General features: G+C 42.5%; 1 protein-coding gene and 1 non-coding gene across 4 annotated transcripts; one reads left to right on the forward strand and one right to left on the reverse strand.

Moving 5' to 3' along the window:
- Positions 1 to 25,310, forward strand: HAUS1 (HAUS augmin like complex subunit 1). 3 transcript variants are annotated; one of them, XM_021930094.2, is made up of 9 exons: positions 1 to 112; positions 858 to 1,032; positions 15,327 to 15,462; positions 17,080 to 17,214; positions 19,647 to 19,770; positions 20,166 to 20,231; positions 22,110 to 22,181; positions 22,748 to 22,795; positions 25,052 to 25,310. In XM_021930094.2, exons 1-9 carry the CDS (start codon positions 83 to 85, stop codon positions 25,100 to 25,102), a joined length of 837 nt encoding a protein of 278 aa, XP_021785786.2. In that variant the 5' UTR covers positions 1 to 82; the 3' UTR covers positions 25,103 to 25,310. The 3 variants fall into 3 exon arrangements, with proteins under 3 accessions (XP_021785786.2, XP_031514671.1, XP_031514672.1); XM_031658812.1 differs by lacking the exons at positions 1 to 112; positions 858 to 1,032 and adding an exon at positions 6,912 to 7,279; XM_031658811.1 differs by lacking the exons at positions 22,748 to 22,795; positions 25,052 to 25,310 and having other exon boundaries at positions 22,043 to 22,150.
- On the reverse strand, positions 18,794 to 18,900 carry LOC116271588. The gene has a single exon (XR_004180201.1). It is a non-coding gene; the product is annotated as a U6 spliceosomal RNA (small nuclear RNA).
- Positions 25,311 to 25,327: the final 17 nt, after the last annotated feature.

The raw sequence follows: 25,327 nt of genomic DNA on the forward strand, positions 1-25,327 counted from the left end.
ACCCGGCGAGGGGCGGGTGCCAACGGCGTGTGGGCGGAGCCTAGGGAGTGAGCGGGGCGCATCTCCAGCGGGAGCGGCAGCTATGGAGCCACTGGAGGAGAGAGAAACGCAGGTGCTGTGGCGGGAATGGGGATCGGTGGCCTCCTGGAAAACGCGTTTTTGACACCCCCGCGCCGCCAGCGGGTCTCCTGCGCGCGCCACGTCTACTTTTCTCTCCCGTATTCCACACATCCGTCTTTGAGTGCTGCAGTTACTATCTGCAAGCCCCCTTGTGCTTAGACCCTCCTGAAAAATGTCTTTCTCTTCCTGCCCGGGCCTCCCCTTGTTTGGATCTGGCCTGGGAGAGGCGTTGAGCAGCCCCTGGCGACAGACTCTGGAGTGGGACTTAAGAAGCCAAACCCGCCTTCCGGTTCGCTGCTCACCCGATGCTTCCACATCTAAACGGCTTCCGCGCCCTGCATCCCAACACTGGGAGCCTCCCGGCGCGGCGGGGCGTCTGGGGATCGAGGGACAATTGCTTTTTTCAGGCCATGCACGGTCTAATAATGCTTTCTCACTGTTCTATTAAGCTTTAAGGTTTTTCAAGGGGGGCAAATTGTTAGCCTGTACTGCTTTTGTAGTTTTGGGAAAGAACGGATACTTCTCTGGTAATTTTTAGTCTTGTTCATTGTGTACTTGCTCACTTTTTATTTTACTGATATCTAGTATCTCCCTAAAGACAAGTGAGGTTGTGAAGTAGGCCTCCAAAATAGTCACAGAAAGCATTTAGTTTGCTTTTGATCACTTCTTTGTCATAATCTCATCGAGCCATTACAGTAAACAAGGCTTATAATATTTGTCTTTCTTTTAATGGTTAGGTTGCTGCGTGGTTAAAAAAAATATTTGGAGATCATCCCATTCCACAGTATGAGGTGAACCCACGGACCACAGAGATTTTACATCACCTTTCAGAACGCAACAGGGTCCGGGACAGGGATGTCTACCTGGTAGTAGAGGACTTGAAGCAGAAAGCAAGTGAATACGAATCAGAAGGTGAGATTAAGTCCAGAGTTTTGAAAGAGAATAAATAAAGGTAACCAAATTTTATAACTCTAAAGTATACAGGATTAATTTACTGTAGACTACTTGTTTTGCTCCTTTATTTTTCCCGGATTTTTCATCCACTGTGTTATAGTAGTAACTTTCTTTTTTATTATTGTTTTATGTTATATATATATATATATTTTTTTTTTTTTGAGGGGGGACAATCTTGCTCTGTCACCCAGGCTGGAGTAGAGTGGTGTGATCTCAGCTTAATGCAGCCTCCACCTCCTGGGTTCAAGTGATTCTTGTGCCTCAGCCTCCCAAGTAGCTGGGACTACAGGCTTGCACCATCACGCCCAGCTAATTTTTGTATTTTAGTAGAGACAGGGTTTTACCATATTGGCCAGGCTGTTCTCCAACTCCTGACCTCAGGTAATCTGCCTGCCTCAGCCTCCCAAAGTGGGGGGATTACAGGCATAAGCCACCCTGCCTGGCCAGTAGTAATTCTCTAAATAATAAATGTTATTATACTTAATACCTTATTGGTACTCCGATAGAAAAATAGTAAGCCTTAAAAGAGTCTAAACTTGTTAGCCTGACACACAAGATGCCTTGTGGTGTTTTACTTACCTATCTGTTTGGTCCACTTCCGGTCTCCGTGATTTAGTCATATGAACCTATCAGGACACCTGAGGTGGTGGCCATGAAATATGAGACTTGGACAAAATTACCCTAAGACTACGTATCAGGAGATTGCATTCAAATTTTCTGCTGGGCATATATAGTTTGAAAAAGTGCATTCACGACGCCTATTGTTTTTATAATACAAACCACAAAAGTAAAGATTGACAAAAATCTTTTTAGATACAAGAATATACCAAAGAGAGAGGAAGTGAGGCCTGCATCTCCCCTATGTTTAACCAGATATATGGTATTTGTTACATATGATATTTTGAATATAGTGCAGTTTATATTTGATTCTATTGCATATGTGCATTTTTCCAGTTTTCTTTTAAAAATCAGTATACAGCAGGACCAGGTACAGTGGCTCACACCTGTAATCCCAGCACTTTGGGAGGCCAGGGTGGGCGGATCACTTGAGGCCAGGAGTTTGAGAGCAGCCTGCCAAGATGGTAAAACCCCGTCTCTACTAAAAATACAAAAATTATCCAGGTGTGTGGATAATTTTTGTGTGCTTGTAATCCCAGCTACTTGGGATGCTGAGGTGGGAGAAATGCTTGAACCCGGGAGGTGGAGGCTGAAGTGAGCAGATATCACACCACTGCACTCCAGTCTGGGCAACAGAGTGAGACTCTGTCTCATAACAAGCAAACAAACAATTAATTAAAAATTAACATATGGTAAAATTGACTTTTTGTTTTTGTGTACCATGTTAATACACTTAGAGTGTAGAACCACTCCCACAATCTGAAATCACACACACAATCAGGATGCAGAACAGTTGCATCACCCCAAAAACCTCCCCTGTGCCACTCCTTTATAGCTATATTCTCCCATATATGTGCTTTTAAAATTGTCTTATTTTTAAATGATTTTATTTTTATAATTATTAAAATACAGTACAGAGAAAGGGACTTGGAGCCCAGAAAAATCTCATTTTATAAGAGCTTTCTTTTTTGTCTATCATATACTGTAACCAAAAATCTAAGCATTTCAAAGTAAAATTATTTATGTCTGTCCTTAAATACCTTTCAGGGTGATACATATTAAATAACAAATGTTCTAACTAATGTAAGCAAAATTTTAACACAGTTTTTTCTGTTTAAGTATCTAGAAAAGCATTGCCACCATTGATATCTGATAACTCTGTGCATCATTACTTCTCTTTTCTAAGTTTTTCCTTCTTTTATACAGTGAAAGTGTTGAGCAGAAAATGAAAAATATGTGGAACTTTATAACAAGTGTACATTCATGTGTATTGGTAAAGAGTTTCAGTTTCTTCTGTTTGCAATTCTAAAAACTGAGTAGTAACGCCATATATAACTCTCTGAACTTGAATGACCTTTGAGTTAAAAATAATCCAAATCATTTTTTAGGTGCAGTTTTTATTTCTGCAAAGCACAGTTCTTTACAGCACATGAGATTGGAACATTTTGGAAATATTTGCAGGAATTGGGAAAGGACATAAAACTTTTAGATGAAGTTTTGTTGTTGTTGTTTTTGTTTTTTATAGTGGAGAGATAGAGTCTTCCTATTTTGCTCAGGTTGGTCTTGAACTACTGGGTTTAAGTGATCCTCCCACCTCAGCCTACCAAGTAGCTGGGATTATAGGTGCACACCACGTGCCTGGCTGTACGGAGATTTTTAATCATGAGGAATACAGATGAAACCATTGAAACTATTTATTCTTCATGCCACTGATTTGTCAGTTGAGGAGGCAAATGAGAAGAAATTGCCCTGGCTAAAACCTCCAATACGGTGTTGGACAGAATTGGCAAGTGCTCTGTCGCTCTGTCACTCGGGCTGGAGTGCAATGGCACAATCTCCACTCACTGCAACCTGCACCGCCCGGGTTCATTTGATTCTCCTGCCTCAGCCTCCCGAGTAGCTGGGATTACAGGCAGGCGCCCACCACACCTGGCTAATTTTTTTATTTTTGATAGAGGCGGGGTATCACCATATTGGCCAGGCTGGTCTCAAACTCCTGACCTCAAATGATCCACCCACCTTGGCCTCCCAAAGTGCGGGGATTACAAGCGAGGAAATTTACTTCTATTCCTAGTTTGTTGAGTACGTTTATCAAGAAAGGGTATTGGATTTTGTCATTTGCTTTTTTTGTGTCTTTTAACATGATCATGTGATTTTTGTTTTTTATTCTGTTGATGTGATGTATTACATTAATTAACTTTCAGACATTGAACCAACATTTATCCCTAGCAAAAATCTCAGTTGCTCCTGGTATAATTTTTTTTTTTTTTTATTTTTTTTTTTTTTTTTTCTGATGGAATCTTGCTCTGTCACACCCAGGCTGGAGTGCAGTGGCACGATCTCAGTTTACTGCAACCTCTGCCTCCTGGGTTCAAGCAATTCTCCTGCCTCAGCTTCCCAGAGTAGCTGGGATTACAGGCACCCACTACCACACCCGGCTAATTTTTGTATTTTTAGTAGAGATGGCGTTTTGCCTTGTTGGTCAAGCTGGTCTTGAACTCCTGACCTCAGGTGATCCACCCTTCTTGGCCTCCCAAAGTGTTAAGATTACAGGCATGAGCCACCATGCCCAGCCAGTTTTCTTTTCTTATAATGTCTTTATCTGGTTTTGGTATCAGGATAATACCAGTCTGATGGAAAGAGTTGGGAATTACTTTTTTTTTTCTGTTTTTTGGAACAGTTGGTGAAAAATTGATATTAATTTTTCTTTAAATTATTTGGTAGAATTCAGTTGTAACGTCATCTGGACCTGGACTTTTCTTTGTGAGAAGGTTTTTTATTGCTAGTTCAATCTGTTCACTTGTTGTAGGCCTATTCAAATGATCTGTTCTTTTTTTTTTTTTTTTTTTTTTTTTTTTTTTGAGACGGAGTCTCGCTCTGTCGCCCAGGCTGGAGTGCAGTGGCCGGATCTCAGCTCACTGCAAGCTCCGCCTCCCGGGTTTACGCCATTCTCCTGCCTCAGCCTCCCGAGTAGCCGGAACTACAGGCGCCCGCCACCGCGCCCGGCTAGTTTTTTGTATTTTTTTAGTGGAGACGGGGTTTCACCGTGTTAGCCAGGATGGTCTCGATCTCCTGACCTCGTGATCCGCCCGTCTCGGCCTCCCAAAGTGCAGGGATTACAGGCTTGAGCCACCGCGCCCGGCCAATGATCTGTTCTTGAGTCAGTTTTCGTAGTTGGTTCATTTCATCTAAGTTTCCTAAGTTGTTGATATACAATTGTTTTTAGTATTTCTTTATAATTCTTTTTATAAAATAGGTTGGTAGGACTGTCCTCGCTCTCATTTCTAATTTGTCTTCTCACTTTTCTTCTTAGACAATTTACTTATTTATTTATTTTTTGAGACAGAGTCTTGCTGTGTCACCCAGCTGGAGTGCAGTGGTGCAATCTCAGCTCACTGCAACCTTTGCCACCTGGGTTCAAGTGATTCTTCTGCCTCAGCCTCCCAAGTAGGTGGGATTACAGGTGTGTGCCACCATGCCTGGCTAAGTTTTCTATTTTTTTTCAGTAGTGTTGGGGTTTATCCATGTTGTTTAGGCTGGTCTCGAACTCTTGACCTTGTGATCCGCCCGCCTCAGCCTCCCAAAGTGCTGGGATTAAAGGCATGAGCCACCACTCCTGGCCTTATTTATTTATTTATTTATTTTTGAGACAGGGTCTCACTCTGTCTCCCAGTCTGGAGTGCAGTGGCGCCATCACGTGAGCCTTAACTTCTGGGACTCAAGGGTTTTCCTGCCTCAGCCACATCCCACACTCCTCATGCCTGGACCCCCTTCCCACCCCAACTCCTGAGCTTAAGCAGTCCACTCATTTCTGCCCCACAGAGTGCTGGGATTACAGACTTGAGCCACTGCCAGGCCTCTGCCTCTCCATTTTATTGATCTTTCTAAAGAGCCAACTTTTGCTTTCACTTTTTTTTCCCTATTGTTTTTCTATTCTCTATACTATTAATTTCCACTCTATTTTTTTTTCTTTCCTTTTTTTTTTTTCCCCCGAGACAGAGTCTCACTCTGTCACCCAGGCTGGAATGCAGTGGCATGATCTCATCTCACTGCAACCTCCGCCTCCCGGGTTCAAGCGATTTTCCTGCCTCAGCCCCATGAGTAGCTGGGATTCAGGCACAGGCCACCATAGCCAGCGAATTTTTGTATATTTGCTAGAGACAGTGTTTCACCGTGTTGCTCAGGCTGGTCTTAAACTTCTGACCCTGCCTCAGCCTCCCAAAGTGCTATGATTTATAGGTGTGAGCAACCACTCCTGGCCCACTCTAATTTTTAGTATTTCATTACTTCGGCTTGCTTTAGGTTTAGTCTGCTCTTCTTTTTTCAGTGTCTTAAAATGGAAAGTTAGGCTATTGATTTGAGATCTTTCTTCTTTGTTAAAATAGGAATTTACAAGTATAAATTTCCCTCCACATGCCGTTTGCAATGTATTTCATAAGTTTTCTTGCATTGTATCTTTATTTTCATTCTTCTCAAAGTATTTTCTAATGTGTTTGATTTAATCTTTACCTGTTGGTTATTAGGAGTGTATTGTTTAATTCGACTTTGTATTAGTCCGTTCTCACACTGCTATAACGAACTACCTGAGACTAGGTATAAAGAAAAGAGGTTTAATTGACTCACAGTTCCACGTGGCTGAGGAGGCCTCAGGAAAGTTACAATCATGGTTGAAGGCGAAGGGGAAGCAAGGCACGTCTTACTCACTATGCCAGAGCAGGAGAGAGAGAACGCGCAAAGCTGGAAGTGCCACACTTTTAAACCATCAGATCCGGTGAGAACTCACTATCAGGAGGCAAAGGGGGATGTCGCCCCCACTTAGTCGAATCACCTCCCAACAGTCTCCTCCCGACCTTGGGGGAGTACAGTCAACATGAGATTTAGGTGGGGACCACAGACCAAACTATATCACACACAGATTTGAGTTTCTAGAAATTTCTTTCTGTTATTGATTTCTTTTTTTTTTTTGAGGCGGGTCTTGCTCATCGCCGGGCCTGGAGTGCAGTGGCTCTCTGGGCTCACTGCAAGCTCCGCCTCCCGGGCCACCATTCTCCTGCCTCAGCCTCGGTAGCTGGGACCACAGGCGCCCGCCACCTCGCCCGGCTAGTTTTTTTTATTTTTTAGTAGAGACGGGGTTTCACCGTGTTCGCCAGGATGGTCTCAATCTCCTGATCTCGTGATCCGCCCGTCTCGGCCTCCCAAAGTGCTGGGATTACAGGCTTGAGCCACCGCGCCCGGCCTCTGTTATTGATTTCTAATTTCATTTCATTTTGACCAAAGAATACCTTGCATTATTTTGATCCTTTTAAATGTATTGACATTTGTTTTATGGCCCAGCATAAAGCTATTCTTTCCTGAAGAATGTTCCATGTGCCCTTGAGAAGTATGTATATTCTCTCGCTGGGTGAAGTATTCTTTTTCTTTTCTTTCTTTTTTTTTTTTTCCTGAGACAGAGTCATCCTCTGTCGCCCAGGCTGGAGTGCAGTGGCGTGATCTCGGCTCACTGTAACCTCGCCTCTCGGGTTCAAGCAGTTCTCCTGAGTCAGCCTCCCGAATAGCTAGGATTACAGGCACATGCCACCACGCTCAGGTAATTTGTGTATTCCTAGTACAGACAGGGTTTCAGCATGTTGGCCAGGCTGGTCTCAAACTCCTGACCTCATGATCCGCCCACCTCGGCCTCCCAAAGTGCGGGGATTACAGGAGTGAGCCACCATGCCCTGCCTCAGTTGCTTTTTTGAACAGTTAAGAGAAGAAAGTAGAAAAAATATGCATGTATGTTCTCTTTATAATTCCATAGTTACCATTACTTACAGTCTTTGTTTTTTCATATGCATTCAGATTACTATTTGAGGCTACTTGATTTCAGCCTACAAAACTTCCCTTAGTTCTTGTAAGTTGAGTCTGCTAGCAACAGATTCTCTCAGTTTTTTTCTATCTAGCAGACTTTATTTTGTCCTTTTTTTTTTTTTTTATTTTTGACACAGAGCCTTGCTCTGTCACCCAGGCTGGTGTGCAGTGGCATGATCATAGCTCACTGCAGCCTCAAACTCCTGGGCTCAAGTGATCCCCCTGCCTTAGCCTCCCAAGTAGATAGGACTACAGATGTGAATCACCATGCCCAGCTTAATTTTTTAATTTTTTTTTTTTTTAGATGGAGTTTTGCTCTTGTTGCCCAGACTGGAGTGCAGTGGTGTAATCTCAGCTCACTGCAATCTCCGCCTCCTGGGTTCAAGTGATTCTTTTGCCTCAGCTTCCCAGTAGCTGGGATTACAGGCATGAGCCACCACACCTGGCTAATTTTGTATTTTTAGTAGAGGCAGGGTTTCATCATGTTGGCCAAGCTGGTCTTGAACTCCTAACCTCATGTGATCCACCTATCTGACCTCTCAAAGTGTGCGATTACAGGCATTAGTCACCGACCTGGCCTTTAAAATTTTTTTGTAGTGGTGGAATCTTGCTATTTTGCCTAGGCTGTGCCTTCATTTTTTAAAGGTAGTTTTGCTAGGTATAGGATTCTTGGTTGAAGATTTTTTTCTGTTTGAGCACTTTGAATGTGTTATTTCACTGTCTTCTGGCCTACATTATTTCACCAAGAAGTCAGCTATTAATCTTGCTGGGGCTTCTTTGTAAGTAACAGGTAGTTTTTCTATTGCTGCTTTCAACATTTTCTTTTTTTTTTTTTTTTTTGAGACGGAGTTGCCCAGGCTGGAGTGCAGTGGTGCATTCTCGGCACACTGCAACCTCCACCTTCTGGGTTCAAGCGATTCTCCTGCCTCAGCCTCCTGGGTAGCTGGGACTACAGGCGCGTTCCACCATGCCTAGCTAATTGTTTATATTTTTAGTAGAGACGGGGTTTCACCGTGTTAGCCAGGATGGTCTTGATCTCCTGATCTATACAGCTCGGCCTCCCAAAATGGGATTACACGCATGAACCAATGCACTCGGCCTCAAGATTTTCTTTTACTTCAGCATTTTTTACTTTGATATGTCTGTTTGTAGTTCTCTTTACATTTATTTTACTTGCATTTGTTGAGCTTCCTGAATGTGTATATTATTGCAGAGCATGGTAAATTTTCAGCATTGTTTCTTGTTATATTATTAATGTTATTATTTTTGAGACAGAGTCTCACTCTGTCGCTCAGGCTGGAGTGCAGGAGCGTGATCTCGGCTCACTGCCACCTCTGCCTCCCCAGCTCAAGCAGTTCTGTCTCAGCCTTCTGAGTAGCTGGGATTATAGACATCTGTCACCACACCTGGCTAATTTTTGTATTTTTATTACAGACGGGTTTTCGCCATGTTGGACAGGCTGGTTTTGAACTCCTGGCCTCAAGGGATCCTCCCACCTCAGCCTCCCAAAGTGCTAGGATTACAGGTGTGAGCCACAGGGCCCAGCCCAATTTTTGTATTTTTAATAGAGATAGGGTTTCATCATGTTGGCCAGGCTGGTCTTGAACCCCTGACCTCAAGTGATCTGCCTGCCTCGGCCTCCCAAAGTGCTGGGATTACAGGCATGAACCACTGCACCCAGCTAATTTCTTGTTATATTATTTTCACTTCTTTCTCTTTTCTCTCCTTCTGGGACTCGCATTATGTGTGTGTTGATATGCTTAATGGTGTTCCACATTTCTTTGTGGCTCTCTTCATTTTCTTTCTTTTTTTTTTTCTTTTGAGATGGACTCTTGCCCTGTTGCCCAGGCTGGAGTGCAATGGCGCGATCTCAGCTCACTGCAACCTCCGCCTCCCAGGTTCAAGCTATTCTCCTGCCTCAGCCTCCTGAGTAGCTGGGATTATAGATGCGCGCCACCACACCCGGCTAATTTTTTGTATCTTTAGTAGAAATGGGGTTTCACCATGTTGGCCAGGCTAGTCTCGATCTCCTGACCTCATGATCCACCAGCCTCGGCCTCCCAAAGTGCTAGGATTACAGGCATGAACCACTGCGCTTTGCCTTTCATTTTCCTTTATTCTTTTTTCTCTATTCTTTGGCTTCTATATATTTATTTATTTATTTATATTTGTTTATTTATTATTTATTTATTTTCCATATTTTGTTTTATTTTATTAATTTAATTTAATTAATTTATTTATTTATTATTTATTGTCTCACTCTTGTTGCCCAGGCTAAAGCAGTGGCACAATCTCAGCTCACTGCAGCCTTCACCTTCTGGATTCAAGCGATTCTCGTGCCGCAGTCTCCCAAGTAGCTGGGACTACAGGCGTGCACCACTATGCCTGGCTAAGTTTTGTATTTTTAGTAAAGATGGGGTTTCACCGTGTTGCCCAGGCTGGTCGAAAACTCCTGACCTTGAGTGATCTGCCTGCCTCAGCCTCCCAAAGTGCTGGGATTAGAGGCGTGAGGCACCATGCCCAGCCCACAATATCTTTTGATCTATTTTCAAGTTCACTTATTCTTTCTTCTGCCACTGCAAATCTAGTGTTAATTCTCTCTAATGAATTTTTCAGTTCAGTTACTTCACTCTAGAATTCTCATTTAGTTCTTTTCTTACAATTTCTTTCTCTTCATTGATATTCTTTATTTGATGCAACATTTTCATCTTACCTCATGTTCCTTCTTTAATTGGTTTCCTTTAATTCTGTGAACACGCTTATTATGGATATTTGAAGTTTTTCCTGATAAAGCCAACATCTGGTCATTCTCACAGGCAGCTTCCGTTGCTTGCTTTTTTCCGTTACAGTTCCTTTCTTGTTCTTTGCATTCCTTGTTTGTTTGTTTGTTTTTTGAGACGGAGTCTCGCTCTGTTGCCCAGGCTGGAGTGCAGTGGCGCAATCTGGGCTCACTGCAAGCTCCGCCTCCCGGGTTCACACCATTCTCCTGCCGCAGCCTCTCGAGTAGCTGGGACTACAGGCGCCCGCCACCATGCCCAGCTAATTTTTTGTATTTTTAGTAGAGATAGGGTTTCACTGTGTTAGCCAGGATGGTCTTGATCTCCTGACCTTGTGATCCACCTGCCTCGGCCTCCCAAAGTGCTGGGATTACAGGCGTGAGCCACCGCGCCCGGCCACATTCCTCTTTTTTGTTGTTGTTGTTGTTCCTGGAAACTGGACATTTCAGACAACATATTGTATCCTTGCTGGGTACTCATCTTACTTCCTCCTGTTATTGTTATTTGCTTAGCTGTCTGCTGGCTGGACTATTTTAGTGAAGTCTGTTTATCCCCTACAGTGTTAAACTCCTGATGTTGCTCCTCAGGGAGACACATACTTGAGTATCCCCAAGCTCACTCTGAGTTGACAGTGTTTGGGTCACGCTGACTTCCTCTCTTTCACTGAGCACACCTAACTGTAAAATTCCACTAATTGACAGCTGTTGTTTTCAACAAGGCCCTGGGCATAAACTGCTCTACAAGCAATTCCAATCAAATTCTAGCTCCCTTAGAGGAATAGTTTCTGAGGTCAGTTAGATATTTGTTTTATCTTCTGGATGGCTCCTCCTAGATGTCGTACTCACTGGTTCTCCCCTGCAAACTAACTGCCCTGCAGCTTCACCTGTGTCTTGAGTCTGCTCCCAATTCCTTTGACCACAACTTCTACTCTTTTTGAGATTGCCGTTAGGCTTGAACCTCTCCAAGCTCTGTTGCAAATGTAGTCAGTTCCTTTGGGAAGAGATGGGGAGCCATCTGTTTTGTGACTTGCTTTTCCCCCGAGGCAAAATCTCTGAGCCCAGCCTCTAGAGTTGGAGTTGGGGCTGGGTAGGGAAAATGTCAAGTTTCTCACTGAGTGATATGCCAGCTATAGGAACTGCTTGGTAGAGAGGGAGTGCGGCAGCCTTAGGTCTTCTTGGCTTGCCTCTCCTGGTGTGGAACCACCACCTCACTAGCCAGAGCAAGGGCTACTGGGACTCCAGTATTCTCAGCTTGCCTTACTCCAGGAGCTTCCATTCCAAGAGCAGTGGCTGGGCAGACACCTCTCGACCACATCCCCCTGGGACTTGGATGCAGTAGCAGATAGCTAGTGGCAGGATAAAAAGCACTAAAATCTTGCTTCTCCCAGGAAGAAAGCCTTCTAGCTGGGAGCTGGGAGCAAAGAAAACCCTATGTTGACTGTAGCAGTCTGGAGTGGAGTCTCCGCCTCAGTGAGCTGAAAGGGAGGAGGGAGGAGTCTTGGTTCAAATACCACAAATTCTCAGTGTCCTTACTGAGTTTTTTATAGATTTTATTGAATAGTTGTTTCTTCATTTGCTGTTTACCCTTAGGACCATTTTTAGAGGCTTTAAACGGTTGGGTTTGTTTTCTTTCTTATAATTTTCACCAGTTTCACTGAAGAGCAGGTCAGCCCAACTCCTGCACTACTATGCTGTAAGTTGATCTCCTGATCAACTGATTTTTGACAAGGGTGTAACAAGACAATTCAACCGAGGAAACAATAGCGTTTTCAACAAAAGGGACAACTGGATATCCACATGCTCAAGAATGAAGTTGGACTCAAACTCACACGAAATAGAAGAATTATCTCAAAATGAATAAAAAGCCTAAAAAGGCCAGGTGCGGTGTAATCCCAGCACTTTGGGAGGCCGAGGTGGGTAGATCACCTGAGGTTAGGAGTTTGAGACCAGCTTGGCCAACGGAGCGAAACCCCGTCTCTACTAAAAATGCAAAAATTAGCCAGGCATGGTGGCATGTGCCTGTAGTCCCAGCTACTTGGGAGGCTGAGGTGGGAGGATTGCTTGAGCCCAGGAAGCAGAGGTTGCAATAAGCCAGTATCGTGCCACTGCACTCCAGCTTGGGTGATAGAGTGAGACCCTGCCTCAAAAAAAAAAAAAAAAAATCCCTAAAAAAATATAAGAACTAAACCTAAAATGCATAGAAGGCAACAAAGGTATATACCCTTGTAACCTTGGATTTGGCATTGGTTTCTTGGATATGATACCAAAAGTACAAGCAACAAAAGAAAAAGTACTTAAATTAGACATCGTCAAAATGTAAAACTTTTATTCTCAAAGGACACCATCAAGAATATGAAGACAGGCCGGGCGTCATGGCTCACACCTATAATCTCAGCACTTTGGGAGGCTGAGGCAGGTGGATCACCTGAGTCTCGAGTTCAAGACCAGCCTGGCCAACATGGTGAAACTCTGTCTCTACTAAAAATACAAAAATTAGCTGGGTGTGGTGGCATGCACCTGTAATCTCATCTATTTGGGAGGCTGAGGCATGAGAATCACTTGAACCTGGGAGGCAGAGGTTGCAGTGAGCCAAGGTCATGCCACTGCACTCCAGCCTGAGCAACAGAGCAAGACTGTCTCAAAAAAAAAAAAAAAAAAAAGAAAAGAGACAGTCCTCAGAATGGGAGAAAATATTTATAAATATATCTGATATGGGACTTGTATCTACAACATGTAAAGAACTCTTACAACTCAATAATAAAGGCTGGGCACAGTGGCTCACACATGTAATCCCACCACTTTGGGAGGCTGAGGCGGACAGACTGCTTAAGCCCAGGAGTTTGAGGTCAGCCTAGGCAACATGGCGAAACCACATCTCTAAAAAAATCACCAAAATTAACCAGGCATGGTGGTGGACACCTGTAGTCTCAGCTACTTGGGAGGCTGAGGTGGGAGGATCACTTGAGCCCAGGAGGTGGAGGTTGCAGTGAGCCGAGATTGTGCCACTGTACTCCAGCCTGGGTGACAGAGCGAGACCCTGTCTCAAAAACAACAACAAAGAAAACCTCAATAATAAAAAGACAACCCAATTTTAAAATGGGCAAGGGGTATACATAGACATTTCTCCTACGAGGATACACAAATGGTCACAAAGCCCAGCATCATTAGTCATCAGAGAAATTCAAATCAAAACCACAGTGCTAGGCTGGGCACAGTGGCTCACGCCTGCAATCCCAGCACTTTGGGAGGCCAAGGCAGGCAGATCGCTTGAGTCCAGGAGTTCAAGACCAGCCTGGGCAACATGGCAAAACACCATCTCTACAAAAAAATACAAAAATTAGCCAGGTATAGTGGTCCACAGCTACCTGGGAGGCCGAGGTGGGAGGATCATCTGAGATCGTGCCACTGTTCTCCATCCTGGATGACAGAGGGAGACCCTGTCTCAAGAAAATAAGCAAATACCACAGTGCTACTTCACACTCACTAGGATGGCTATAATCAAAAAGACAGATATTACAACTGTTGGAGAAGATGTGGAAAATTGGAGCCTTCATCACTTCTAGTGGGAATATAAAATCATCCAACCACTTTGGAAAACAATCTGACTGTTCCTAAAATGTTTAAACATAGAGTAAACATATGACCAGCAATTCCATTTATACCCAAGAGAAATGAAAAACATGTGTTCATATCAAAACCTGACACGTACTGAATGAGTGTTTTTAGCAGCATTTATAATAGCCAAAATGTGGAAACAGCCCAAATGTCCATCAGTGGTTAAGTGGATAAATAAAATGTGATATGTCCGTATAATGGAATATTATTCAGCCATAAAAAGGAATGAAGTACTGGTACATGCTGTGGCATGAATGAACCTTGAAACTATTGTGAGAGAAACTAGTCACAGAGGACCACACATCTTATGATGCCATTCATATGAAATGTCCCAAATAGGCAAATGAGTAAAGACAGGAAGTGGTTGCTAGGGTTTCATGGGTTGGGAGATTAGAAAGTGATGACTAAACGGAGCTGGGCATGGTGGCTCACACCTGTAATCCTAGCACTTTGGGAGGCCAAGGCTGGTGGATCACCTGAGGTCAGCCTGGGCAACCTAGCAAGATCTGGTCTCTATAACAAAAAATAAGCCAGGGGCGGTGGCTCACGCTTGTAATCCAAGCACTTTGGGAGGCTGAGGTGGGCAGATCACAAGGTCAGGAGTTCAAGACCAGCCTGGCCAACACAGTGAAACCCTGTCTCTACTAAAAATACAAAAAACATTAGCTGGGCGTGGTGGTGGGTACCTGTAATCCCAGCTACTCAGGAGGCTGAGGCAGGAGAATCACTTGAACCCAGGAGACGGAGATGGCAGTGAGCTGAGATTGCACCACTGCACTCCAGCCTGGGTGATAGCGAGACTCCATTTCAAAAAGAAAAAAAAAAGAAAAAAGAAATAAAGTGATGACTAAGGGTTGTAGAATTTCTTTTTGGAGTGATGAAAATGTTTTTAAGAATAGGTTGTACCGGCCGGGCGCGGTGGCTCAAGCCTGTAATCCCAGCACTTTGGGAGGCCGAGACGGGCGGATCACGAGGTCAGGAGATCAAGACCATCCTGGCTAACACGGTGAAACCCCGTCTCTACTAAAATACAAAAAAAAATTAGCCGGGCGTGGTCGTGGGCGCCTGTAGTCCCAGCTACTCCGGAGGCTGAGGCAGGAGAATGGCGTGAACCCAGGAGGCGGAGCTTGCAGTGAGCTGAGATGGCGCCACTGCACTCCAGCCTGGGTGACAGAGCGAGACTCCGTCTCAAAAAAAAAAAAATAAATAAATAAATAAATAAATAAAATAAAGAATAGGTTGTACCGATGGGGATACAATTCTGAATACACTAAAAGCCACTGAATTACATACCTTAGGTGGGTGGCTTATATGGTATGTGAAGTATGTCTTGATAAAGCTGTTAAAAATGTTTTAAAAAGCAAACAGTCACCATGGAACTCTTTCATGTTTTTAGCCAAGTATCTTCAAGACCTTCTCATGGAGAGTGTGAATTTTTCCCCTGCCAACCTCTCTAGCACTGGTTCCAGGTATCTGAATGCTTTGGTTGACAGTTCGGTGGCCCTTGAAACAAAGGATACCTCACTAGCTAGGTAATTCTTGCTTCGGTTTTAATTTCCGCAATCATATCTGCTATAAGGTCTTAAAGACTTTTTGTTCTCAGCATAATTCTATATGAAAAATTGGCAGTAAATACAAAGTGCTGAATTTAGTTACTTCATGTCTTTGCCAGTAAGTATAATTAATTTTGATAAACTTGGTATTGGTTAATTTTTAGTGTTTTCTTCTTCCAGGATTAGGTTTATGAAGGGTGGTTCTCATGTATATTTGGAAAGGAGTTACTATCACATTGTTTCCTGTGTATAATAAGAAAGATAGTATGCTAAATGATTTGGTTGAGCATAGTAAATTTTGGTTATGTCTACCTTTTTGTTGAGTGGGTAAGGAATTTTCATTCTCTTTGACAGGCATTTTACTTATATAATAACATGATTCTTCCAACAACCTTTAGAGGAAACTGAGGGTCAGGAGGTGCGGGTTAAATAATTTCTCTGAGCTACTAAATGGCAGAGCTAAGATTCAAAACCAGTCTTACAAAGTTCATATGACTATCACTTTTGGCCATATCTTAGCTAGGACTACTATTTTGTTTTTGTTGTTGTTTTTGTTTTTGAGACAGAGTCTCGTTCTGTTGCCCAGGCTGGAGTGCAGTGGCGTGATCTGGGCTCACTACAACCTCCGCCTCCCGGGGTAAAGCGATTCTCCTACCTCAGCCTCCCGAATACCTGGGATTACAGGCGCTTGCCACCATGCCCGGCTAATTTTTTTGTATTTTTAGTAGAGACAGGGTTTCACCATGCTGGCCAGGCTGGTCTCAAACTCCTGACCTTGTGATCTACCCACCTCTGCCTCCCAAAGTGCTGGGATTACAGGCGTGAGCCACTGCCCTTTAGGACTATGAATATTAATATAACCTATAATCAAAGAACAATGCAGCAGAACGGCTTACCTGTCAACTTAAAGGCAATTTGTATATAAACTCAAAGAGTAGTGTTTTAGGTGTAAGAACATGCCTACTGTATGGCAGCAGAAATCTAGACTTGAATTAAGTAAGTTCAGCAGATAACAAATACCAGTTGTATGTTAATTGCATAAGCATTGGGGAAGCAAGGATGAATCATATAATTTCTTGCCTTTTTTTTTTTTTTTTTACAAATACAGTGTGTTTTAGAATTTTTTAAACTTTTTCTGATACATACTATCATACAACTTAAAGTCACATTATGTTTTGTGCCTTCTTACTATAGCTCTGGTATAACACTGGGGAAGCCAGATGAATATGATAGTAACTGCCTTCAAGAACAGTCTCTGCTTACAGTCAAATAAGGGAGATGGAAATGTAACGATAACATAGTGTGACAGCTGTAACAGTAAAAGTATGTATAAGGTACAGCTGGGTAGCACAGAGAAGGAGGTAGTAATGCCAGGATGACAGTGATGCTCATCTGAGTTTTGAAGGAACAAATGGAACTTTGCCAAATGAAGAAGGGCATTCCAGGCAATGGGAACAGTGTGTAAAAAAACACATAAAGGTATGAACAGCATGGTTATATAAAAATCTACATAGCAGTAAAGTCATTTTTAGCAATAAGGAGTAATTATAATTATTGCCCATTAAGCCCATGTATATGACCAGATTCTTCTTTTAGTTTTATCCCTGCAGTGAATGATTTGACCTCTAATCTCTTTCGTACCAAATCAAAAAGTGAAGAAATCAAGATTGAACTGGAAAAACTTGAAAAAAATCTAACTGCAACATTAGTATTAGAAAAATGTCTACAAGAGTAAGTAATTGAGTTCTAAATGGTGACAATTTATAAATAAGGGAGTAATAGGACATTGTCAAATTTAGTTTTGGCAGTAGGTGTGATTTTAAAAACATTAGGAAATAGGGTCCATAAAACACTTTTTTAAGTAGAATGATTAGTGAAGCTGGAGATCGTTGGATATGACTTTTTCAGCTTTTTTTTTTTTTTGAGACGGAGTCTCGCTCTGTCACCCAGGCTGGAGTACAATGGCGCAATCTCAGCTCACCATAACCTCCACCTCCCGGGTTCAAGCGATTCTCCTGCCTCAGCCTCCTAAATAGCTGGGATTACAGGCATGAGCCATCACGCCCAGCTAATTTTGTATTTTTAGTAGAGACGGGGTTTCTCCATGTGGGTCAGGCTGGTCTCGAACTCCCGACCTCAGGTGATCCACCCACCTCGGCCTCCCAAAGTGCTGGGATTATAGGCGTGAGCCACTGCGCCCAGCCTGACTTTTTCAGCTTTTATTCATACAATTTCTTACCTTGCTTTTTTTCTTTTCTTTTTTCTTTCTTTTTTTTTTTTTTTTTTTGAGATGGAGTCTCGCTGCAACATCCAAGCTGGAGTGGTGCAATGTTGCAGTCTCGGCTCACTGCAACCTCCACTTCCGAGGTTCAAGCGATTCTTCTGCCTCAGCCTCCCCAGTAGCTGGGAGCACAGGTGCGCACCACCACACCCAGCTGATTTTTGTGTTTTTAGTAGAGACAGGGTTCACCATATTGGCCAGGCTGGTCTTGAACTGCTGACCTCAAGTGGTCCACCTGCCTTGGTTTCCCAAAATGCTGGGATTATATGCATGAGCCACCACGCCCAGCCTCTTGCCTTTTTTTAAAAAACAAATAATGTGGGTTTTAGAATTTTCAAACTCTATGTGATTTTTTTTATACTTATAAACTACCATACAACTTAAAGTCACATTATGTTTTGTTGTGCATTCTTGCTATAGCTGTGGTATCCCTCTTATGATGCTTTAGGCCTTTTTCAGGTCCTTTTTGCCCCAGAGATTAGGGCCTATAGATCAGGGGTATGTGTACATATGCACAAGTAATTTGGCGGTATGTAAATTTATTCAACAAATATTGACTACATATGTGCAAGGCACTGTGTTGTCACATTTATCTTTATTTATTTATTTGTTTAATTTGTGTTTTTGAGACAGAGTTTCTCTCTTGTCACCCAGGCTAGAGTGCAGTGGCGTGATCTCAGCTCACTGCAACCTCTGCTTTCCAGGTTCAAGTGTTTCTCCTGCCTCAGCCTTTCAAGTAGCTGGGATTACAGGCACCTGCCACCACACCCAGCTAATTTTTTTGTATCTTTAGCAGAGATGGGGTTTCACCATGTTGGCCAGGCTGGTCTCGAACTTCATGTCACATTTAGTAAAGAGGTTTTTAGGACCTCCTATTTCAAATTGACTTCAGGATATGTTAAATTATTATTATTATTATTTAAACAAAATTCACAGTTTATTTAGGTTGAAATAAACTATACAAAATTGACTTTCTTTGCCAAAAATAACAGCAATATTTTCCATATTATTTCTAGATAAGCCACAAAACAAAATATGGAACGCTTCACAAATTTGCACATCTTCCTTGTGCAGAGGCCATTCTAATTTTCTCTGTATCGTTCTAATTTTAATATATGAGCTGCCGAAGTGAGCACCAATTTTTTTTTTTGAATGGCTGATTTACTTTCTTCAAGAATAATTGGCTTACATTAATTGTAAAATTGTTGTAAACCTGGGCAGCATAGTGAGACTGTCTCTACAAAAAAATTATTTATTTTATTATTTTTTTAAATTTGAGATGGAGCATTACTCTACCGTCCAAGCTGGTGTGCAGTGGTACAATCTCAGCTCATTGCAACCTCCATCTCCCAGGTTCAAGTGATTTTCCTGCCTCAGCCTCCCCAGTAGCCAGGATTATAGGTGCATGCCACCATGTCTGGCTAATTTTTGTATTTTTAGTAAAAACAGGGTTTCACCATGTTGGCCAGGCTGGTCTCGAACTCCTGACCCCAGGTGATCTGCCCACCTTGGTCTCCCAAAGTGCTGGGATTATACATGTAAGCCACTGTGGCTGGCCATCTACAAAAATTTTAAAAATTAGCCAGGTGTAGTGGCATGTGTCTGTAGCCCTAGCTATATGGGAGACTGAGGTGGGAGGATCACTTGAGCCAAGGAGCTTGAGGCTGCAGTGATCACACCACTGCATTCAAGCATGGGTGACAGACCAAAACCTCATCTCTTAAAAAAAAAAAAAAAGCCCAGAGTGCAACATGGAGGGAAAGATGACCTGGTTACCAACTCTTGGCCAAGCCAGCATTGAATCCAAAAGTAGTAGAGTTTCTATTGTACAATACTTTTACTGAGGAGAAGAAGAAAATGTTTTTAATTTTGCTTTTTAAAGGGATGTCAAGAAAGCAGAGTTGCATCTGTCTATAGAAAGGGCCAAAGTTGATAATCGTCGTCAGAACATGGACTTTCTAAAAGCAAAGTCAGAGGAATTCAGATTTGGAATCAAGGCGGCAGAGGTTTGTATGAAGGACTGAATATAGTTAGCTCTCTTCATCCTTATTTTTTACCATCACCCTCACAGCTAGGCATTATTATTCCCTTTTTACAGATGAGAGGACTACGGAGAAGTTGGTAACTTGCCTAAGATTACGTAGCCAGCATAGTAAGCAGATCTAGATTCATACTCAGGCATCCAGGCTCTGAAACTCAGGCCTTACACACTGTACCCATCTTGTCACAAATGCATGAGTGTGGAAAGGATTCACATGTAAGGTGCAAATGCTTAGATACATGTACAGTTTTTCATTTATACTTTGTAGCTCCTCTTTACTGTGTTATATGTTAAAAATATTTGATGGTGGTCACTTTTGAAATAATTTTTTAACTGAACTCCTTTTTTTGGTAATTGTAGGAGCAACTTTCAGCCAGAGGCATGGATGCTTCTCTGTCTCATCAGTCCCTAGTAGCACTATCGGAGGTGAGCTTATTTTAACTTAATTTAACTTTCTTTAAAATTTTACTCCACGATCTGCTTTTTCATTTGTTTATTTTTATTTGGCTTTTATTCACTGTGGACCTGATTTCTTTTCCTTTACCTTTGTACTCTATATTCACTGGTATTTATATCTTTTATTCCATGTTTAGCTGTATATGCCCTCACATTTCCGTGGTTTCATTTTTATTATAAGTTAGAAACTCTGCTGGAGTCACTTATGTATTATGGATGTATTTATTAGACAGATTTATTAAAGGACCGTAAGCTAATCATCTAGGTGCTCCCCTTTCTTCTCTTTCAGTAGACAGTAAAATGCAGGTCTCCAAACTCCTGTAGTTACCAAATGCAATTCTGGGATTTTAGGTTATATAAAGGTTTTGCCTGTTTTGGTGGGAAGAGAGAGAAATAGCAGGTTTTGTTTTGTTTTATTATTCTTAACATTTTTCATACTTCGTTCTTGGAATCTAATGTTGACAATTCATAAATATGTATTTGGGACTCTAGTTCTTCCTTTACATTTTTTTCCCTTGTTTTAATAAATAGAGATGGGGGTCTTGCTATGTTGCCCAAACTGGTCTCAAATTCCTTGGCTCAAGTGATCCTCCCACCCTGGCCTCCCAAAGTGCTGGGGTTAGAAGTGTGAGCCACCACACCCAGCCTCCTTTAGGTTTTGATTCCTCTTAATCACATTCTTTTGTATTCTTAGACAGCATACTTCAATCCTATTGTTAATAAATGGGAGTAAAGACCATGCATGGTGGCTCACACCTGTAATCCCAGTACTTTGGGAGGCAGAGGCAGGAAGATTACTTAAGCCCAAGAGTTTGAGACCAGCCTGGGCAACAAATCAAGACTCTAGCTCTACAAAAAGTTAAAAAAAACTAGGCCAGGCGCGGTGGCTCATTCCTGTAATCCCAGCACTTTGGGAGGCCAAGGCAGGCGAATAACATAAGGTTGGGAGTTTGAGACCAGCCTGGCCAAAATGGCAAAACCTTGTCTCTACTAAAAATACTAAAATTAGCTGTGTGTGGTGGGACATGCCTGTAATCCCAGGTACTCAGGAGGCTGAGACAAGAGAAAGGAGAATCGCTTGAACCCAGGAGGCAGAGGTTGCCGTGACCTGAGATCGTGCCACTGCACTCCAGCCTGGGTGACAGAGCAAGACTCCATCTCAAAAACAAAAAAAAGAGCTGGGCACGGTGGCTCACGCCTATAATCTTAGCATTTTGGGAGGCCGAGGTGTGTGGATCATAAGGTCAGGAGAACGAGACCTTCCTGGCTAACACGGTGAAACCCCATCTCTACTAAAAATACAAAAAATTAGCTGGGGTGGTGGCACGTGCCTGTAGTCCTAGCTACTTGGGAGGCTGAGGCAGGAGAATTGCTTGAACCCAGGAGGCAGAGGTTGCAGTGAGCCGAGATTGCGCCACCTCACTCCAGCCTGGGCGATAGCGAGACTCCATCTCAAAAAAAAAAAAATTAGCCAGGCATGGTGGTGCATGCCTGTGTTCCCAGCTACCTGGGAGGCTGAGGCGGGAAGGTTGCTTGAGCCCAGGAGTTTGAGGCTACCGTAAGCCGTGGTTGTACCACTGCACTCCAGCCTGGGCAACACAGAGAGATTCCGTCTCAAAAAATAATAATTAAATAAGAATATCACTTTCCTATTTTAAGCATCTAACAGGTGCTGTTTCCATTTGGAGTGAGTTTGTCTATCTATTTATCTTAGAAGCTCTTTATTTGATAACATTATTTAAAACATACTAATGTAAATGCTTTGTTGTGTTTTATTTCAGAAATGGGCAGTATTAGTTGCATTGTGAATGTTTCTGTTACTCTGTGACTGTGTTCTTTTACCCCCAGAAACTGGCAAGATTAAAGCAACAGACTATACCTTTGAAGAAAAAATTGGAATCCTATTTAGACTTAATGCCGGTAATAATATTCGTGTATTAAAAAAAAATTGTTTCCTCCAACCTTCCCTAAGGGTACTATATGACCATGAAAATAGTGTGTTTAAGCCAGGCGTGCTGGCTCACGCCTGTAATCCCAGCACTTTTGGAGGCTGAGGCAGGCTGATCACCTGAGGTCAGGAGTTCAAGACCAGCCTGACCAGCACGGTGAAACCCCGTCTCTACTAAAAATACAAAAATTAGCTGGGCATGGTGGTGGGAATCTATAATCCCAGCTACTGAGGAGGCTGAGGCAGGAAAATTTCTTGAACCCGGGAGGCAGAGGCTGCAGTGAGCCGAGATTGCGCCATTGCACTCCAGCCTGGGCAACAGAGTGAGACTCCCTCTCAAAAAAAAAAAAAGAAAGAAAGAAAATAATGTATCGGTTTTTAAGGGTTTAAAGTCAGTGGTCAATTTCGGTGTTATATGTACATTGGGTCTTCCCTCTGGGAGGCTTTTTGCCTTTTGAAAAGGATTGTGGCATTATTTTTCTCCTTGAGTCTGAATTGAGGCAATATGACCTTTCCTTGTTTTATTTTTCTTTTAAAGAATCCATCTCTTGCTCGAGTGAAAATTGAAGAAGCAAAGCGTGAATTAGTAAGTAGTTCCTGTAATTTTTTCAGATTTTTTTAAAAAGAAAATAAATGCTAATATAGCTCAAGTCCTCTTCATCCTTCTTTCCTTTCTCCTCAGCAGTAAACTGCAGTCCTAAAGTTACTGTGTATCATTCTCCTGCAGCTTTTAATGCTTTTTTGGTTGTGTACGTGTGTATATATTTTTTCCATTAAAAAACATATAGTAACTGGGCACGGTGGCTCACACCTGTAATCTCAGCACTTTGGGAGGCTGAGGCGGGCGGATCACCAGAGGTCAGGAGTTCAAGACCAGCCTGGCCAACATGGGGAAACCCTGTCTCTACTAAAAATACAGAAATAAGCTGGGTGTGGTGATGTGTGCCTGTAATCCCAGCTACTCGGGAGGCTGAGGCAGGAGAATCGCTCGAACCTGGGAGATGGAGGTTGCAGTGAACCGAGATCACGCCACTGCACTCAGCCTGGGGGACAGAGCAAGACTTCATCTCAAAAACAACAAAAAAAAACACATAGTAGTATTTTAGCCTTTTAAAATTTTGTGTAGATTTCCCTAGTGGAAAAAGGGGGATATATTGGGACATACAGAATATTCTAGGCAAAAAGAATTTGCAAAGTCATATAAGCTGAAAAATGGAGGACTTATTCAAGCTGTAGCAAGTGATAAGTTCCAGCTGCTTAGAAGCATGAAATGTAAGATAGAGTTGGAAAAAGTTCATTGGTTTATGATATAGAGGGCCTTAATATAAAAAGAGTGTTGAACTTAGAGGATGTAGAGACCATGGAAAGCTGCTGTGTGTTTCCTTGTTTTTTAAACTCAAGAGAAATATCATCAAAGCTACGCTTTTTATTTTTTTTTGAGAAAGAGTCTTGATCTGTCTTCTAGACTAGAGTGCAGTGGTGTTAGCTCACTGCAACCTCCGTCTCACAGATTCAAGCAATTCTCATGCCTCAGCCTCCCAAGGAGCTGGGATTACAGGTGCATACCACCATGCCCAGCTAATTTTTAGATTTTTATTTATTTATGTATTTATTTAATGGAGTCTTGCTCTGTTGCCCAGGCTGGAGTGCAATGGCATGATCTCAGATCACTGCAACCTCCACCTCCCAGGTTCAAACGATTCTCTTGTCTCAGCCTCCTGAATAGCTGGAACTACAGGCACCTGCCACCACGCCCGGCTAATTTTTATATTTTTAGTAGAGATGGGGTTTCGCCACATCGGCTAGGCTGGTCTCGAACTCTTGACCTCAGGTGATCCACCCACCTTGGCCTCCCAAAGTGGTGGGATTACAGGCGTGAGCCACCGCACTCGGCCAAATTTCTGTATTTTTAGTAGAGACGGGGTTTCACCATGTTGGCCAGGCTGGTCTCCAACTCCTGACCTCAAGTGATCCACTGGCTTTGGCCTTCCAAAGTGCTAGCATTATAGGCATGAGCCACCAAGCCTGGCCAAAGCTATGCTTTTTGATCAGGTTAGTGCATTAGGAAGATTATTCTGTAGCCAGTGTTTAGGGTTGATTGGGGGAGGGAGAAAGAAAATTGCAGAAACCAATTTGCCTATTTAGGCCAGAGAAGAAGTAAAGAGGACAGTGGCAATGAAAATGGAAAAGAGGCCGGGCGCAGTGGCTCACACCTGTAATCCCAGCACTTTGGGAGGCCAAGGTGGGTGGATCACAAGGTCAAGAGTTGAAGACCAACCAGGCCAAGATGGTGAAACCCCATCTCTACTAAAAATACAAAAAAAATTAGCCAGGCGTAGTGTTGGGCGCCTGTAATCTCAGCTATTCAGGAGGCTGAGGCAGAGAATTGCTTGAACCCAGGAGGCAGCGGTTGCAGAGTGAGCCGAGATCGTCCCACTGCACTCCAGCCTGGGTAACAGTGACACTGCGTCTCAAAAAAACAAAAAAAAAGGCGGAAAAGAGGTGATGTGAGTGACATTGTGGAAGCATATTGTTTTAGTAGCAAAGGCCAGAAAACTTTATTCATGTGTCATTACAGATTTCTCTCTCTAAAGGTTTTTTTTTCTCTTCCCTTCACATGTTTCTTAGAATCACTTAGGAGTCTGAGTGCTTTTGCAGGGGAAGAGAAGGGAGATGTAAAAGCAAGGGAATGTCTAAAAGCGTATTAGATATTCATAATGGTATTTTTAAAATTTTTTGTTTTAATGTTTCCTTTTTTGCTTCCCTTATTTTACATAACATTAAATAAAAGTTAGAACCTCTGTTTTATGTCGTTATTTATGGTATGTCTTTCTTCCTGTAGGATAGCATTGAAGCTGAACTTACAAGAAGAGTAGACATGATGGAACTGTGACATGAGCCAAATAAACATCCTTTTCCCTAGCAAAGTAAATCGAATAGGACTTTACAGAGTTCTTTTTCCTCTTGGCATTTCTTAATAACAAAATTTTGTGTGTTCTTAGATTACAGAATGTCATATTTGATAGAATATGGTTTCTTACTGTATATTGCATTTTTGTGCCCAAATACATAGTTTTCATATTAAAAAGCCTTTTCTCTTACTTCGTTTCTATGTGGT

Source organism: Papio anubis, chromosome 19 (assembly GCF_008728515.1).
Source record: "Papio anubis isolate 15944 chromosome 19, Panubis1.0, whole genome shotgun sequence".
NCBI lineage: Eukaryota > Metazoa > Chordata > Mammalia > Primates > Cercopithecidae > Papio > Papio anubis.

Coding starts and splice junctions, on each gene's coding strand:
- HAUS1 (XM_021930094.2), top strand. CDS start 83: ATGGAGCCACTGGAGGAGAGAGAAACGCAG. Junction 113..857: donor TGGAGGAGAGAGAAACGCAG/GTGCTGTGGCGG, acceptor TTTAATGGTTAG/GTTGCTGCGTGGTTAAAAAA. Junction 19,771..20,165: donor TTGGAATCAAGGCGGCAGAG/GTTTGTATGAAG, acceptor TGGTAATTGTAG/GAGCAACTTTCAGCCAGAGG.